The following is a 16,017-nucleotide window of genomic DNA, read 5'->3' as shown; positions in this document are numbered from 1 at the left end:
TTACTAGTGAACTGAATATTGAGGATTCCTTTCTCCCTCCCACACCTGGAAAAACCGTCGACGATCCCCGACCGGCACACCTCTACATGAGGTTAGGTCTAGGTGTTCTAGACGGGTACAAGCATCGAGAATGGGAAAGAGCCCTTCGTCTGATGCAACGCCTTGCGTGAAAGTTCAGAAAGGACTTTCTGGGAATGCACACTTACTAGTGAATCTTGTACCCGACAGCCCAAGGTTGACCAAGTTCCGGCAAGAGCATATAGATGCAGATGCTCCATCATCTACACCTGTCTGATTTAATAGAAGTCTTTCTAGTGCTGGCGGTGTGTAGTGTTGGACTTCAGCTATTAACCCAACCAGGTCATTGGAACGAATGGAAGGGATGCCCGACAGGTTTAAGTACTAAGCAAGCACAAACGTGTGGGAATAGAATGCAACAATGATGCAAGGGGAATCGCACCTTGCATCTACGTCCTACCTGTTGCACAAATTCTAGGACCGCGCTATCTGCTTTGGTATTTATGCAGAGCTTCGTGTTCGCGACCAGGCTCACGGACTCCAAATCTTGAAAGTTGGTGAGGATTGCAGTCATTTCACGGAGGGTATAATCGTTCATCGTCATGGCGGATGAATTGCTAACTGTCGCTTTGGAACTTTCCCTGACTCCCAATGCTCCAAGAGACAGCGTTTTAAGACAAGGAAGTCGGGCAATTATTGCAAGGAGGTCCGACGACGTTACTTGTGTGGAAGTAAGCGAGATTTTCTCCAGATCAGGTGATTCAGGCGAGGACAGAATCAGTAGGTGTCTGGCTGGAGTAAAAGACAGATCCAACCGCCTCAAATTTGGGAAAAGGGAGACCATAAAGTTCAGGTTGTTATCTGAAAGCGATAACATACGGAGTTTCAGCGTTCGGAGACTGACAAATCTGGTTTTTTTATCCAAAGCCTTCGCTAGTTTGGAGAAAGTCCCATCCGTCTAAGATATTTAGGCAAGCATGAACGTCGAGGTGGCAATGAGTAGGAGCTTCTCATACCCAATTACTTATACCGGCAAGTTTCAACACTTCCAGCTGGGGGCAGGACAGTAATAAATCGCCAACTGCAGCAGGAGGAGACGAGGTATGGTTGAGATTAGCGATTTTAAGGTGCGGACACGATTTAGCTATAGCAACCACGGTCTTGAGTCCGACTTTTGTGCAGTCCCTACATCTGACGTTAGCGCCAGTGTGTGCAAGTCTGACTGTGAGTTACCGTAAAACCACTCTTCTCAATTCAGTCAGTCGGGAGAATACAGACGCAAACTTCTCGTCTGATATCTTCCCAAACTTTGTTAACTCGACTTCACGCAGTGACGGGTTCAGACGAGGTATTTGAAGAATCGTGCTCTCCTTTACTCCCGGCAATTTGTTCATGTCAAGGGAAATGAGGGGGCCGCGAAGAAAATACTAATACATCGGATTTTGAGTTCATGAAGAAAATGAGTGTAGACATTCGCTCCCTACGGTGACTATGACCGCGTGGTCGAGAAACGTTGGGCACGTAGTAACGAGCATGGCGAGTATCTTGGGGATCATGCTATCGGGGGCGAGTTTTAGATATTGTGCAGTAGCTTTCCAGAGAAACTCGTTTTCTCTGATCTTCTTATAACTAGCAGCAAAGCGGCGTGCGCAAAGGGTCGATAGTGATGGTATGGTTGTAGTAGGTAAAACTCTGGACGAAGATGCCGAAGATGTAGGGTTATTGAAATCATTACTCTGTTCATCAGCTTCAGATGGGGCTCCTAGTGCGGGCACGCTAGACCTGGTAGTGCGTTGCTTTTTGCGAGAATTCGAACTAGACATGGCAAATGGGTAGAGTGTATGATCACATATGACTAATCAGTACTTCAGTCTCCGTGCCCGACAGTGAACAAGCTGTATTGAATTAAGGAAGTTTTGACATGAGAACGCCAATCAGAAGGAATACAGGTCCGACTATAAGTCTCCATAATCCTCGGTTAAGCTTATCGAACAGCGAAGGTGGAACTCCCAGTCGTTGGAAGACGAACGACGGTATTAACAAGAACAGGAAACGAACGGTATTGAAAGGAGGAGGAAACGGATAAGGGTACGAATATCGAATCAGTGCATGTACAAAAGCTGTTCGTGCAGCAACACCGATATCTTTCGAGTATACATCCCAAGACGGCGACGAGATAAGTGGTGATGAGACAGGAACAACAACGAAGAAGCAGATGCAAATCATAGCCATAACAAGAAACAACAAAACTAGGTATCCCCCTCTAGTTTCCATCGGAGAAGGATCAACCAGCCAAGAGGTGATTTGTATCCGCAGGAAGGTATCTGCCATTGAGAAGGACAGCAGGTATAGAGATAGAATGAGAGCCGGCAAAAAGAATAAGAATAGCCTCACAATGACGTGTGACACCCTCCAAAATAGTAGAAGAACGAACGGCAGTGTATCCTGCAGGGAAAAGATGAATATTGGACAAGGTGGAACTGGCAAGTGAAACAAGAACAGTTGAGAGAACAGGGAAATGAGAAGGATGTTAAACGCGATATCTCCAGGGAAAGGAACGGAGGGAAGTGAGGACAGGAATGCGAGAGTGGTAAGTGCAAAAGGAATTCCAAGATATAGCCATGGAATAGATACTGCGAAGAGCATTAAAAAAATTTCTCTGGCGTGAATATACTCCAGAGACGCAATGTAAATGGATGGTTTGCGAGGGGGATCCAAGGTGTAAGACGCAAGGAGTGCAAAAAAAATCATCCGAGAACCCAAATCGACTGCATGGGACAACCTGGCAAAAGAGTAATCAATTGAGGTCAAACGACTATCTATCTATCATATACCTTGGTGTGCAAAGCGAGTCGTACTTTGTCGTCAGATAATGTCGAGCAGTAGAAGGATCCACGACAGGACCTTTGCGCCAATAATTGAGCAGGCTGTACTGAACAACTTGGTGGGTAAGCAGGTAAATGGGTGGATCAGCTTCTGCCAGATGGTCTACCACTGGGCCAATCGTATCAGAAAAAGTCGAACGCGGAGAGCCATAACTTAACCTTGCCTCGGATCCTTTGACTGCAACCTTCTTCAAGTGGAAACTCGGTCCAAAGAGCGCCTTCAACATCCTTTGGGTTGCAATAGGATGACAAAAACTCCTCCCATAGCAATTGAATATTCTTTTCAATGACTACTAGCCCTCGCTTTGCCTCGGTCTCTTGAAACCAGCGATCCCATGGGCTGTCAGAGAACCTTTGATCTCGTAACCTCTCACGACGATATGCAAGAAGTACGAGAAGCGCAAAAGCCACCCTCATTGGTCGTTGTCCCGACAATTGTGAAGGCCGCAGGACGTTGGACGTATGAACAAGTTCGAGGTCATCTTGTGAGAGCATGTCAAGCTGACGAAGCGTAGGTACGATGACCGGAAGAGAGGGAATTTCATTCTGCGTGGATCGCACTACAGTGGAGGGGTTTTCTGTGTCTTCATTCATGTTGAACGAGGTCGAGGTTAAGTAACAGTTCCATATCACGTGCTTCAACTTCTTTAACTACCCGCCAGCATGGCAATGAGTGTGTCAACGCCTCTTCTCGACAATACTATTGAACCAGATGAACCAGAGCAAAGATCAGGAAATATAAACCAGGAGAACAACTTAAACACGCGTCAGCCAGTTGTCCTCACTCCCACCAATCGTGCCAACGAAAATCGTATGGCTTCCACGCCCAGTGATGCGGAGTCTGGTTGGTTTTTTGGGTTGACTTTTTACAGGCATTCACTCTGATGAATCGTGTTTATAGGGATAGCAGGAATATTTAGACAAGTGCGAATTTCATTGTACTCAGAGATGGCGTTTTGTTTACGTATCTTCCATAGTCGGCACACCCGATCGCTCTCTTCTTCCTCTACTTCTTCCGCATAACAGCTATAACACTCTATCTCCTCGCGGAAACATTGGTGAACAACTATGTTCTCTCTGTGAGTCTCGCGTACCTTCAGCATTAGCTGAGAAATCACAAGAACTTACTTACGTGAGACTCGGTTAGACGGTCCTTGTGGTCGTTCTTCTAGCCATGGACTTCTGGAATTGCAGAGTGAGGATTCCTCGACAGTCTCCTCGAGCCCGGTGACTTAACTGTCGTGCAGAATGTGGCAGGACGGACGCTCGTAGGACTGCGCTTTTGGAACCAGGTGTGCCGCCTCCGTCATTTAGTTTCATGTGAGCATAACCTCCAAATTCTCAGGTTGATGATGATGGGGAGAGCTATTGGGTATTTGAAAGTCGCGATGTGAGGGTTTCATTCACCGACTTGACTGCAACATGCCATTTCATCCTTCAATCATCAGCCGTCGAGACCAGCGAATCCCGTTGATTCAAAGTAAGTTGTAATTCATTTTCCTTCTTCCTCCACCTCATGCTTATTATTCCTTAAGAATGTTCTGGGTCAGTTCCTTTGCAAGGCACTTTACCATTCCTGGAATTCAGTGAAACGTTACAGATCGCAATCTATGTTTTCCCTCTGTTGTGGACCATACTCCTAATCGTGGCATTGATCAGATTCGGTCTCACGTACGTCTAGTCAACTGTTAGTCAGTGAAAAGCTCACGTCGGATCGGACCAGATATGTGCCAATCGTAATACTTGCTATAATCTTCAACATAACCAACGCTGTTGGCTTCACATATGCGTTCGTATTGTGCCCTTCCCCCTCCTACTGACTGTCCTTTTGACCACTATAACGTAGAGACCGAGATGCAAAACAACGCTGGGCGAACAAGGTAGTCGGGTCTGGGTGGGGGGGCATTGGAGGTTCTATCATTTCTGGGGCAGTCCAAAAAGGGGTGGGCAGATTGTTCTCCTAATCTTCAGCCAAATCGATGGTGAGGGAGGATGGACACTTCTATTGACAGTGAAACCAGATTTGTTGAACTATACCATAATGGAAGTAAAATGTCATAATCAATGTTGTTTGGAAAGCGACATAAAGTAATGATACAGGAAAATGAAGAAATCTGCCAGAAGCGGGTAGACATTCCAGTCCATGAATAACCAAATGGAAGCTACACAAAAGAGCGACGCTGGGTACCGCACTTTGTTCACATCTTTCTCGTTCTGAGATAAAGCGAAAACTGAGATGATAAAAGCATAGTGTCAAGGGGATTATGATCGCCAAAACCGAACTGCGTACACATAACTTAGTCGCGTATGAAGACGGTACAACTGATGAGTAGATGAAGCAGTGGATGGTAAGTTCAAAGTGGTGCCGAAGATATTAATACAGTGCAGATGTATGAAGACGAGTGTGAGCGTGGTCCATAGAAGAGCATGACACAAAACATATATATCGCAATGGCATACATGTTTTTGCGCTATTCCAGGGCAACAAAACCTCTGGCGTCGACTCTGGAAAAAGCGGTAGTGGGCGTGGGTGGTACTCCAAGGCCAATAAAGGACCTCGTCCGGCCGTCCGCACGAAAACTAGATATCCGCGGTGTACTCACTGAAGGGAAGGGAACACGGCTTTGTAAATTGGATGTGAGGGTCATGGTAGAAGGCGTGCGGGTAGTGAGAGTCGGAGAGGGAGGGAAGACGAACAGCGTCTGTGATGGGGTGGTTATGGAAGGAGAGGGTAAAACCTTGGATACGTTGCGTAAATGAAGGGGTGGTGGGGCGGGTTTACCAGACTCGGTCCGACGACGTGGAATTTTACCAATGGATGTGACATGCTTCCGTATTGGTGGCGGATCTTCGACCAAAGAGGAGCTATGTCCTTGCGGTGATATTTTGAATGATTCGGGGTCAGATTGGCCTTCGATGAGGATGGCAATGGGTGGTGACGGTGGTATGGTACCAAGGGGGGTAGGCCGTCTTTTGGGTCTAGGGGTAAGATCAAACGTCGATCGAATGGCAGTGGATGGGGGTGGAAGATTGAAAGACGTCTTCCACACTGGCGCCGAAGGAGGAGGACGTGCAGGCCAAGGAGGACGCGCAGTGGTAGGTGTAAAATTGTACTTGGGACCAGATGGAGCATAGGTAACATTCTCAGGTTCCTCCTCGGGGGAGTTCGTCGGCGACGAAAGCTCCCGAGCCCCGTCTTCCTCAAAGTCATCTCCAACCCCCAAAAGAGCCTGTTCTTCGTCTTCTTCAACCAGGTCTTCGCTCAGAATGCTCCCATTACTCGCTATCGACCCTGCGCGCTTTCTCGAAGTACCAAAACGGCTTCTCCAAGCAGCACCCATCCCGATACCAGTTGACGCGGAACCTATCGAGGACGCTGATGCTTTGCGAGCTATTATCCTCTCTTCCATGGCTTTGTCAAGAGCTTGTGCCTCTTGCATGATTATAGAGCTCTGTCTCTCGTCTCCTTCCATATCTGATTCCGCCTCATCCAGCAACCGTCGCTGCCGACCCCACTCTTCTTCCTCTGCAGCAATAATGGACGACCTATCAGAATAGGGAGAGCCGCAATCGCCTCCCAACTTTTTCTCATATTCCAGAAGCTGATAGATCAGACTAGGTAGTAACCAAATTAGAGCTATTAATAATTAAAGCAGCCAAACTCGAAACATACGACATATTGGGACCAATCGTCTTGCTCTTCTCCTTGACGAAGTCATATGCGCCTTGCATACCCTTGAGCGCCCAAACTTCGGAAGGAACGGACGGAGACCGCTCTGCGGCTGCGCGCATTACAATAGCGATCACAAGTGTTGCAGAGCGTGAAACACCACATTGACAGCTATAACGAAAGCGGAAGGGTCAAGTCAATCCGTAATCAAGCAGTACAGACAGAACAGACGTACTGTATCAACACACCTTCACCCCTCTTCAGTGCGGCATCAGTGAATTCCATGGCAGATGGAAACCCATCTGCCACAAGGTCATGCTGACCATGCGACCACTGCAACTTGAGGTAATGCATGCCTGGTCTTCCTGAAGGGATATGTGGCGGGTAATACGTAGATTCGGATTTGGACGCCCGAGCAAGATTTGGGGTGGATACGGTTGATCTAAGTTGCTGTGAAGGGGGTTCGAACGGGGATGCGACCTCCTTCGCTACGTTGAGGATGGACTTGATGCCTTGTTCAAGTAGCATGGGAATGTTGCGAGCATTATCTTCGGAACCCAACCATATACCTGGTAAGATCTGCACAGGCCCATCTGCATATGATGCGGTCGGTGATCCACTATCTTCCTCCTTCCGGAAAAGACGGGTTGTACCGGTAGAGGGCGGGAGAGAAACGATTGAAGGTCGACGAGCACGAACTTGTGAGACAGGCTGCTGTGGAAGAGGAGAACTTCCTGAACTCTGTGGCACTGGGGGAATTTTAAGAGAGAGGGTGGAGGAACGCGCAGAAAGAGTATTCAGGGAAAGGTTCTTCATATTCCTCAAGGACTTGGGCTTTTGAAGGGTAGGAAAAGGTGATGGATCTGTCTCTGAGGTAGCGGAGGAGGTGGCAGACGAGTCTCCGAGAGCAATGGCGATTTCCTCTGGTTGTGAGGGTAAGTCGATACGAAGAGCAGCGGGGGGACCCGAGCGGAACTTTCGTGAGGTGAATGAGGCAGACATCTCGGCCAGCGAGCCAGCAGTAATAATTAAAGAAGGAAGAAGGGAAGAAGATGAAGGAAGAAAGGAAGGAGGAGCTGATATGTGTGCTCGAGCCTGAGATCGTGGTGGTGAAACTGAAGGGTTCTCAAAAGCTCCGTTGGTTCCGTTGGTTACCAACTGAGCACGTGATCTACGGCCGTGACCGGCCCCGAGTCCGAGACGCGCCGATGGTAAGGGCTGCACCATCATGCCATTAAATCCCCAACTCGTATTTTTCGCTACCTTCCTCTCTTCCCTGATCTCCCTCGTCTATCTCTGGCGCTCCTTCGACCTTGCGAATCGTCTCAGCACTCTCATCCTAATTGGACTTCCAAAGGATCCTGAACATCCGCAAATGGGCTCTCATACTTTCCAGGACTTTTTCAATCAGTTCACGTCGCTCACCGCTGACGATGTCCTTCTATTCGCCAAGTCTCCCGCCGTCATTGCCAGTGCCGTTGTCGTCGTAGCTACTTTGCTCTTCACCACCCTCAAAGGCAGTGAGTCTGGCTACTGACATGATGATCTTTTTTGACGCGTCTTTGCTCAACCCCTCACATAGAACGTAGGCCTGTACTCGACCCGACCAAATGGCAAGAATTTACTCTAGTTCAGAAGACTGAGGTCTCTCCCAACACCGCAATGTAGGTCTCGAACGCGTTTCTGTCCTCCTGGCTGACAGTTTTTCCACAGTTACCGCTTTGCTCTTCCAAACAAAAATGACGTTCTTGGTCTCCCCATTGGCCAGCACATCTCTATTTCGGCTGAAATCAATGGAAAAGAGATCATGCGAAGCTATACTCCCATCAGCAGTGACGATGATCTCGGTTATTTTGAACTCCTCATCAAGGTCTGTCGTCGCATTCTCCCATCACATCCCTTTTAACACCTCCTACAGTCCTACGAGAAAGGAAACATCTCTCGCCTCTTTGGTCTTCTCCAAGTCGGTCACAAAGTTCGCGTTAAAGGACCCAAAGGACAATTCAATTACCACCCGACTCTAACCGCCTCCATTGGCATGATTGCCGGAGGTACTGGAATTACCCCCGTCCTCCAAATCATTCGCGCAGCCCTCAAGAACCCTCTCGACCGGACCAAGCTTTCCCTCATCTACGCCAATGTTAACGAGGAAGACATTCTTTTACGTTCAGAGCTTGAGAATTTGGTCGAGAAACACTCAAATCGGTTCAAAATCTATTATGTTCTCAACAACCCCCCCGCAGGCTGGACTGGTGGAGTCGGTTTCGTGTCTAAGGACCAGATCGAGACACACCTACCCAAGCCCAGTGACAATTGCAAAGTCTTGATGTGTGGTGGGAACCTGTTTTTCTTCTTTTTCTTGCTCACGTCTTATTTACCTGCACTTTTCCTAGGACCCCCTCCGATGATTACGGCTATGAAGTGAGAAAGATGATTTTGATTACTTTTGATTGGGCGTTCGCTGAACTGCTTGCGCTGCAGGAAACATCTTGATGAATTAAAATACCCTCCCCCTCGCACTGTTAGCAAACTCGGCGACCAGGTACTCGCCTCCGTACTCATCTGATCACCCTGATTCTAAACATGGCAAACTTCAAATAGGTCTTCATCTTCTAGATCCGGTAGTGCCATGATTCGAAACAGACGTTGAGCAGTCAAAGATCGGCCCAACTGTCAGGTATTTTCCCGGATACACTTTTCCGATCTGTTTAGCATACCTAATTTAAGTGTCAATATCTAGTCTACCTATCCGTATAGATTCACTTTGAGACCTGGGCTGGACGAATGGTGAAACGACCAAGTATATGGGTTCAATTTCAGGTCTCAACGCAGTACATAGCCCGCCCAAAACTTCTATACCTGTTGTTGAGGTTGTGCGGCCGTTTGAGCTTTGGTAATAATCAATTGAAGTAACAGTGCGATCGGGGCCTTCCTTAACAGTTTGTCGACAACTTTTCCCGTGTTCATGTCTCACTGTTCCATTCAAGAGTAGGTTGTTCTGCGTTGGCAGCCTTTGCTAGTGTTCTGTTCACTTCTGACATTTTTACAGGAGTTGTACACGTATGCCTTCACTGGGTGCATCATCGATATCAGAAGCATGCGCATATGCGCCGCCCCCGGAAGGTTGCGCATATTTCATCTGACATCGTCAGGACCTGAACCCAAACCGCGTTCCAGCATTCCAACCTGATAGATTCCGATACGCTATGAAGGATGGCTCCAGGCTCTGTAAATCTCCAGACCACCGTTGAATTCAAGTGACGCAAACGTTTCAGGGCTAGACAAAACAAGTTTGATTCATAAATTTGGAATACAGTAAGTGTCAATATATCATTCATCCGACTCGTTCAACTGTGTGGATGACCCCTGTAACATCTCCAGTCGAGTTTCATTGAGACTATAAAGAGTTATCAGAATAAACCTTTCGACAAAACACAGAACTAGAACCGACGTGTTCCTGATAACATCAGCCATCTCCATTCCGAGTTCAAACACCTTCTCAGTTGGCTCCCGGTGAGAATTCCGTGCTAGCTGGATAGCGGAATCGTAGTAGTGTAGCGGCGTCAATTCATCCTCGTCCGCGGTGAGGAGAGGTAAGATAAACCGGAAGTGGTGAAGCATGCGGTCATGAGGCTTTCGTTTTGGATGGGTCGGTATTACGAGGTGAGCAAGAGCATCTGCGGGAGTCGGATGGCTTGGGTGAACATATACTGGGTGAGGGTGGGTATAATGATCCACGAACCAATCTCGGGTATCGTTTCTAGAAGCGCCTTTCGAAACCGCACACCCTCATACTTCGTGCCTGTGTAAAAGAGAGCACTGACCATTTGTACCCCCGGAGAACATATAGGACTCGTACCTGGTCTGCCCCACCCTTCGTGGTACACATCTTTGGGTTCATTCTGCAGCGCTATCAAACATGTCCGGACGTATTCCAGAGTGACATATTCATGTACAGACTGAATGAAAAAGCTCGAATGAGGTTAAGAACAAGGAAAAAAGCCAGGAAAGGATAATACATTTGGCACATCCCCCCGCGCGATCAACTTGTGTGACTTGGATATTCGATGTAATTTGAGGCGAACCGTAATCACTCTCTGGAAGCAGAAGAGTAGGGAGATGACTAGCTTGAACAAATTTGAGGTCAGGAAGAATGATTCTCTCCAAATCTCTTTCACAAACCACAAATGCGTAAGCGCAACCTATAACGAGCGGTGTTGACCAAGAGTGTCGAGGAGTAGTTCGAACAGCTTGGGTAAGAAGGGCAGAGAAGGTGAACAATGTAGCAATGATAATGGCTAGGATGAGGAGTACATAGGCGACATTCGAGAACGTCCTACAAAGTGTGGAAGAAGTCAAGGACACCATCAACTTTCCGATCCTTACCTAAGTGTGCTTGACGGGCAGACATAGTGACACTCGTGATCAGAGAGTGTTCAGCGACAACATTTATTTATTTCGAATTCGAACACAAGGTATTCAGAATTACAGCAAGGCAAGCAAATGAAAAAACAGAAAATTACAATCCAGCTGTCTAGCAGTACTTTCGAAGAAACAAAATGATAAATGGGAGAGACCATGACAAGATCAAGCCTGGACGTTGGTGCTAATAGAGAACGGGTTAATACAACGACCGAATTCTCGAGACCAAATCACTCACTCAAATTTGCCAATAACGTTGCCTTGAGGGAAGTATTCACAGACGTAAAATTTGGCTGGCTGTCGACACAGGGTTGAGCTCTTGTGTACAGATATCTCAGAAAAAGATGGACATACGCCAAAGCTGGCATCAAAGATACCATCGCAAGAGGTAACGGCACAGCCGACCTGAGTGGTCGCCTTCCATACCACCTGCGTAAAATGGGAAGCCACAGGATTACTGGCCTTATAATCCTCTATAAACGGAATTATCAGTGGTCACCCTCCCTTAATCACATTTAAACGGGTATGATTACTCACTGACTTCGTCAGTCCAAGATTTAATGGCCGCTGTAATGCCATAGGAGCCGCCAGTTCCTGCCGCCAAGTTTTCTGTTGGTAGACGACGGATGCATGAGAAGCCGAGTAGATAGATAGGAGAAATTGCCATACCACCGAAAGCGCCGAGCTTACCGCCAGAATGTTCAAAATTACAATTGTTGGCCCATGTCTGAGCCTTATTTGCAGCATCGTCACTCCAGGTCAGGTCGGCTGCACCATGTTGAGCACGAATAGAATTGTGTGCGCTAAGATATGTCTGGATGTCGCTGTTGGGGGTGGAACCAGAGTTTGAGTTGGAAGAACCTGAACCTTGATCTTTGGTGCCTTGGTCGGACCCAGACCCATTATTTCCAGACTCGGAAGTAGGGGTAGCTTCAGAAGATGAGGTTGTGGAGGTTGGTGGCGGCGGTGGAGGAGGCTCAGACGTCGATGTGGATTCTTGGGTGGTGGAAGTGGAAGTGGAAGTTAGGCTGGGAGATGTGCTAGTGGTAATAGTGCTGAAAATCGAGGTTGACGTTGGTACGACGGTGTCAAACAAATTGGCACCAGTCTCGCTAGTGAGCGAGAATGAGCTGGAAGACGAACTGGTAGTGGATGATGAAGAAGACGTGATTGATGCGGTTAGAGAATGTGTGGTACTTTGCGCAGTCTGTGCGCTGCTACTCAGACTGCTCGTTATCGAGGCCGACGCGCCCGCAACTGCGCCTTGGATGTCAGCTGAGGACCTTGGACGAGATTGATTTGGAGCTTGACTCTAAAGAATGATTAACGACTCACGATCCAAATCCGCATGCCTGTGAAACTGCAGCGTCCATGGCTTGGGTAGACTTATCTGTCCCCTTGCGCATAACAGGACCCCAACGAGAACTACCCATCAGGGATCCTGGATAGCCCCATTTTGCTTTACATCTTTCGATACATTGCTGCTGTCGATAATTCTTTGTTGCACAAGCTGGCCCAGCCAAACCGGAGGGAATGACCAAAGCAAGGAGGCACAAAGCTGTCACGGAGGCGAGACGAGTCATGGCTAGTAGAAATCGAAACAAAGAAAGTGGATCGAAAAGGAACGAAGGTCAAATGAGAGAGAAATGAAAGAATGGTGGTGAAAAAAACGAAAGCCTGTAACTTGTGAGATTATATTGCAGCGCCATCATAGGGGGTACCGTTGCGACAATCAGGTAGCCCGGCAACAGTTCCCACAATACCCCTCAGTAGGTTTCGTTTCCACGGCAAACCACGTGGGGATCATCATGCCGGTAGGGTCCATGATTCCGGCAAATCCCGATCAGGTCCTGGCGTCGATGACCACAATGAGCTCAGGTTCAGCAAGTTCAGGTTCAGGAAATTCACCTCCTTACTACATTCTTTTTACCCAGTCGTCGTCTTCATCCCTCTCAAATACGCTAGGTCATCCCACCATACAGTACCACTACGCTGATGACTCGCCTTTGAACTTATTACCTCAATCACCCGACGAGCATGTCCTGCTTCTGGATCATGGCCCTTCGTCACCCGCACAACCAGCTGTTGCCAGCACCTCAAAGTCTATGGCCATAACAAGCCTCAAGATTACAGAGGCTCCCGGTGCAGCTGCCGCCGAAGAGAAACATAATGATAAAATGTACATCATAGAGACAACTTCGAGCGTAGACAAGTACGTCTGGGATGTTCTGTGTTTCAAAAATATAATGTCGCTGACTTGAATTGACTAACTAGACCCTCACGAGGAGAAAAACAGTCTTCGCAAATGATACTAGCGCAGTTCAAACAGAGGTGTCGCAATCATTCTTATGAATTTCTCACGAAGACTCAAAAGTTTCCTCAGAAATGCTCTTCTTCGTCGCGCCCTAACCTTCAACGGAACACATCACACCGTCCTGTCCCCGGTCCCTCACTCAAAATCCCAAGTGCATAGTGCTAGTGAGATGGCAATTAACGGCAAGTGACCATAGACTTTCGAACCATGCGTAGCACGGACGGAAACCATGTATCACTGCAGGTAATTCTATCCATTTAAATTTAGAGTAAACCCCATTCAAATTGGCTATCGTTTCTTCGTATTCTTCTTCTTCGCGCCCGGAGTAGACTTTTGTACTGATTGCGATGAAGGTGGGGGCTCCTCAAAGCTCGACATGAAAGCAGATAACCTAGAAAAATAGAGTGGTTTTAATGATGCCTGACAGTAAAAGAGCAACCATCAGATCAGATACTAACCCGCCTTTAAGATCTCCGCTAGTCATGGCATTCTGCATCTTTGCCATCTTGGTCTGTTGTTCCTTCATGTCCTCAAGCGCCTCAGGGTCCAAGTTTTTCTGTGTTGAACAATAATCAGTTGTGCTCTATCTAAGAAGACGATTATGCACTAACCATCAAGTAGGGCATGGCTAACATCATGCCGCCCCCGAAGATCATGAGCAGCATCATTGGACTCCCTAGCATACCCATGACGTTGAAAGACTCTGGCGGGACGAAATAGTTGTATTTTTGTTTCGCTGATAACTCTATGGGATACTGCAAGGTTATTGTCGAGGGAGGATTGAGTGGGGTCCCGGGAACGTATGGTCTAACTTCAATAGCAGACTCATACACATCGATTCGAAGCTGTCGGAAGGAAGTTGAAAATGGGTGGCCCTTTTTGTCTGGTGTGAATGAAAGCTCACTTGGTCGAAAGCATAATTATGGGACATCGCGGAGAATACATAAGTTCCAGGGTTGACGTTTGGTCTGACACGACAGGTCTCAGTAGAGTACTCAGGGATGGATAGAGATAACGCACATAGTGAATACACCATCCTGAGCGACGTTAGCGGAGTACTTTCCGTTGTCCAACTTGACTCGCGTTTGTCCCAAAGCTTTGTAGTCTTGAATACCGTACGTATAAGGCTCTCGAGCACGCACAGAGGAAATGATGAAACCCTTAACTGATGCAGACGGCGTTCCACGCAATTCTGCCGGTTACATCTAAGGCATTTCCTATGAGTATCAAGCTAAATTATATCAATGCAAATGCGTGGTGAACTAAAGATGAAGAAAACTTGCCTGGCTATACTGAGCAATCCCAACAACCTGAGCATGGCGTATCGAGGATGAATGGATGAAGCACGACGCGGCCGTCACAATTATTTCCTTCTCTCACACTCCGCGTTACATAGCCCAACCCCACGTTTGTTCATAATGAGGCAAAAAAGAGCGAAAACATACCGAAAGCTCATGACATTATATTCAATGTCTTTTGGTTTTCGTCAACCGTATCAAGTGTTGGGTAAGTTCGCATAACGTCGTCTCGCTCACATCATCTCACAGGGGTATCCAGTGGACTCGCAAATATGCAAGGAAGCGACAGAACATAAACTTGACCTTTTGAAACAATTGGGCTCGGTCTTACAGGGTAATATTAAGCCAAGTGAGTCGATAACCACAATGATTCAGTTGTTTATCCTCATTCTAAATGCCCGGCAAAGCGCCTCTACCCCAGTGATCACCCAGTGCTGTATACACGAACTGTATCTCCAAAAATCCCAACAGCCTGCTGTTGACCTTGCAAAAACCTTCGAACGAAGGAAATGCAACCATCGCGAAATCATACCTGGTGACGATTGTTTAACCAGCGTTGTAGGTTCGTCACAACTTTGGTATCGCTTCGTAACAACCAATGAAAATTCCTCTTAACGTAGGAGACTCCAATAAACATCGCTATGTGATCGCCACACAATCTCAACCGCTACGATCCAATCTCAGAGCCATCCCTGCCGTCCCGCTCGTCCATCTCAATCGGTCAGTAATGGTCCTCGAACCTCCAAGCGATGCAACTATAGCAGCAAAGCAAGAGGTCTGGTCGTTCTTGAATACTATGTCTTTTGTGTTCATCTAATCCACAGGTCGAAGAAAAGGCTCTTCATGCCTCGCATCCAGTTCCTGACACAGCTGCTAGACCGAGTGAGCCGCCTCCAAAGAAGAAAACAGGTCCTAAGGGCCCTAACCCTCTCAGCGTGAAAAAGAAGAAGAAAGCGGAAGATTCTGCATCGAAGAAAGGGCCACAGCAGAAATCAGACGATACTGCTGTTCGAGTCGGAGGAAAGAGGAAACGAACCGATGATGAAGAAGTTCATGATGAAAATAGTGGAGGACCAACCAAAAAGAGGAAGCGGAAAAGAAGAGCAAAGAATTCTGATTCAGCGAGTGTTTCTCGTACTAGTGTTGCGTTATCATAGTGAAGGATAAAGGATATTCGACACTACGAGGGTCGTAAAACTGAGTTATCATAGGCAACATATACATATTCACACTTCCAGTAGTGCACAGCTTGACGATCAATAGTAAGAACTATGTAGTATTACAATACAGCAGTCAACGAACGTGATGTACTACAAATCATGACCTGCCACGCCCACGGCAACAGCTTAGTTTCCGCCACGGAGACGAAGCACTGGATTGAAATCATGAGTGCTGATTAGATGAGACGAA

At 47.4% G+C, this 16,017-nt stretch overlaps 10 protein-coding genes across 10 annotated transcripts; 4 read left to right on the top strand and 6 right to left on the bottom strand.

The window, feature by feature from the left end:
• Positions 1–3: 3 nt before the first annotated feature.
• E1B28_001256 (uncharacterized protein) lies at positions 4–1,841 on the bottom strand (the record flags this gene model as incomplete). The annotated part of the gene is made up of 6 exons (XM_043147168.1): positions 4–161; positions 207–402; positions 461–976; positions 1,035–1,203; positions 1,252–1,445; positions 1,503–1,841. The coding sequence occupies 6 exons, from the start codon at positions 1,839–1,841 to the stop codon at positions 4–6; spliced, it is 1,572 nt and encodes a 523-aa protein (XP_043015873.1).
• An 82-nt stretch (positions 1,842–1,923) lies between these two features.
• Positions 1,924–3,497, bottom strand: E1B28_001255 (uncharacterized protein; the record flags this gene model as incomplete). The annotated part of the gene is made up of 3 exons (XM_043147167.1): positions 1,924–2,800; positions 2,853–3,012; positions 3,068–3,497. 3 exons carry the CDS (start codon positions 3,495–3,497, stop codon positions 1,924–1,926), a joined length of 1,467 nt encoding a protein of 488 aa, XP_043015872.1.
• A 60-nt stretch (positions 3,498–3,557) lies between these two features.
• On the top strand, positions 3,558–4,776 carry TVP23 (Golgi apparatus membrane protein tvp23). Its single transcript, XM_043147166.1, has 10 exons — positions 3,558–3,747; positions 3,805–3,827; positions 3,881–3,982; positions 4,051–4,098; positions 4,151–4,195; positions 4,249–4,293; positions 4,352–4,383; positions 4,439–4,574; positions 4,627–4,692; positions 4,750–4,776. Exons 1-8 carry the CDS (start codon positions 3,567–3,569, stop codon positions 4,491–4,493), a joined length of 531 nt encoding a protein of 176 aa, XP_043015871.1. The 5' UTR covers positions 3,558–3,566; the 3' UTR covers positions 4,494–4,574; positions 4,627–4,692; positions 4,750–4,776.
• A 598-nt stretch (positions 4,777–5,374) lies between these two features.
• On the bottom strand, positions 5,375–7,688 carry E1B28_001253 (uncharacterized protein; the record flags this gene model as incomplete). Its single annotated transcript, XM_043147165.1, has 3 exons — positions 6,809–7,688; positions 6,577–6,744; positions 5,375–6,518 (listed from the first exon to the last, which is right to left on the bottom strand). Exons 1-3 carry the CDS (start codon positions 7,573–7,575, stop codon positions 5,375–5,377), a joined length of 2,079 nt encoding a protein of 692 aa, XP_043015870.1. The 5' UTR covers positions 7,576–7,688.
• A 98-nt stretch (positions 7,689–7,786) lies between these two features.
• Positions 7,787–10,545, top strand: E1B28_001251 (uncharacterized protein). The gene is made up of 9 exons (XM_043147164.1): positions 7,787–8,093; positions 8,156–8,237; positions 8,287–8,443; positions 8,492–8,906; positions 8,967–8,994; positions 9,055–9,115; positions 9,175–9,561; positions 9,623–9,888; positions 9,955–10,545. Exons 1-7 carry the CDS (start codon positions 7,802–7,804, stop codon positions 9,187–9,189), a joined length of 1,050 nt encoding a protein of 349 aa, XP_043015868.1. The 5' UTR covers positions 7,787–7,801; the 3' UTR covers positions 9,190–9,561; positions 9,623–9,888; positions 9,955–10,545.
• Positions 9,904–10,400, bottom strand: E1B28_001252 (uncharacterized protein; the record flags this gene model as incomplete). Its single annotated transcript, XM_043147163.1, has 3 exons — positions 9,904–9,970; positions 10,025–10,250; positions 10,316–10,400. 3 exons carry the CDS (start codon positions 10,398–10,400, stop codon positions 9,904–9,906), a joined length of 378 nt encoding a protein of 125 aa, XP_043015869.1.
• A 615-nt stretch (positions 10,546–11,160) lies between the features above and the next one.
• Positions 11,161–12,578, bottom strand: E1B28_001250 (uncharacterized protein; the record flags this gene model as incomplete). The annotated part of the gene is made up of 6 exons (XM_043147162.1): positions 11,161–11,179; positions 11,234–11,292; positions 11,350–11,468; positions 11,533–11,604; positions 11,665–12,278; positions 12,331–12,578. 6 exons carry the CDS (start codon positions 12,576–12,578, stop codon positions 11,161–11,163), a joined length of 1,131 nt encoding a protein of 376 aa, XP_043015867.1.
• Positions 12,579–12,835: 257 nt separating this feature from the next.
• On the top strand, positions 12,836–13,590 carry E1B28_001249 (uncharacterized protein). The gene is made up of 4 exons (XM_043147161.1): positions 12,836–13,207; positions 13,270–13,326; positions 13,379–13,491; positions 13,553–13,590. The coding sequence occupies exons 1-4, from the start codon at positions 12,855–12,857 to the stop codon at positions 13,579–13,581; spliced, it is 552 nt and encodes a 183-aa protein (XP_043015866.1). The 5' UTR covers positions 12,836–12,854; the 3' UTR covers positions 13,582–13,590.
• A 7-nt stretch (positions 13,591–13,597) lies between these two features.
• E1B28_001248 (uncharacterized protein) lies at positions 13,598–14,666 on the bottom strand (the record flags this gene model as incomplete). Its single annotated transcript, XM_043147160.1, has 7 exons — positions 14,593–14,666; positions 14,476–14,540; positions 14,330–14,414; positions 14,214–14,277; positions 13,921–14,154; positions 13,768–13,865; positions 13,598–13,700 (listed from the first exon to the last, which is right to left on the bottom strand). Exons 1-7 carry the CDS (start codon positions 14,625–14,627, stop codon positions 13,598–13,600), a joined length of 684 nt encoding a protein of 227 aa, XP_043015865.1. The 5' UTR covers positions 14,628–14,666.
• An 18-nt stretch (positions 14,667–14,684) lies between these two features.
• Positions 14,685–15,764, top strand: E1B28_001247 (uncharacterized protein; the record flags this gene model as incomplete). The annotated part of the gene is made up of 5 exons (XM_043147159.1): positions 14,685–14,815; positions 14,867–14,956; positions 15,029–15,169; positions 15,228–15,382; positions 15,432–15,764. The coding sequence occupies exons 1-5, from the start codon at positions 14,728–14,730 to the stop codon at positions 15,762–15,764; spliced, it is 807 nt and encodes a 268-aa protein (XP_043015864.1). The 5' UTR covers positions 14,685–14,727.
• Between the last annotated feature and the right edge of the window lie 253 nt (positions 15,765–16,017).

Source organism: Marasmius oreades, chromosome 1, assembly GCF_018924745.1.
Source record: "Marasmius oreades isolate 03SP1 chromosome 1, whole genome shotgun sequence".
In the NCBI taxonomy this organism is placed as follows: Eukaryota; Fungi; Basidiomycota; class Agaricomycetes; order Agaricales; family Marasmiaceae; genus Marasmius; species Marasmius oreades.
The sequence above is the reverse complement of the archived record's forward strand: the minus strand, read 5'-3'. Positions and strand labels throughout refer to the sequence as shown.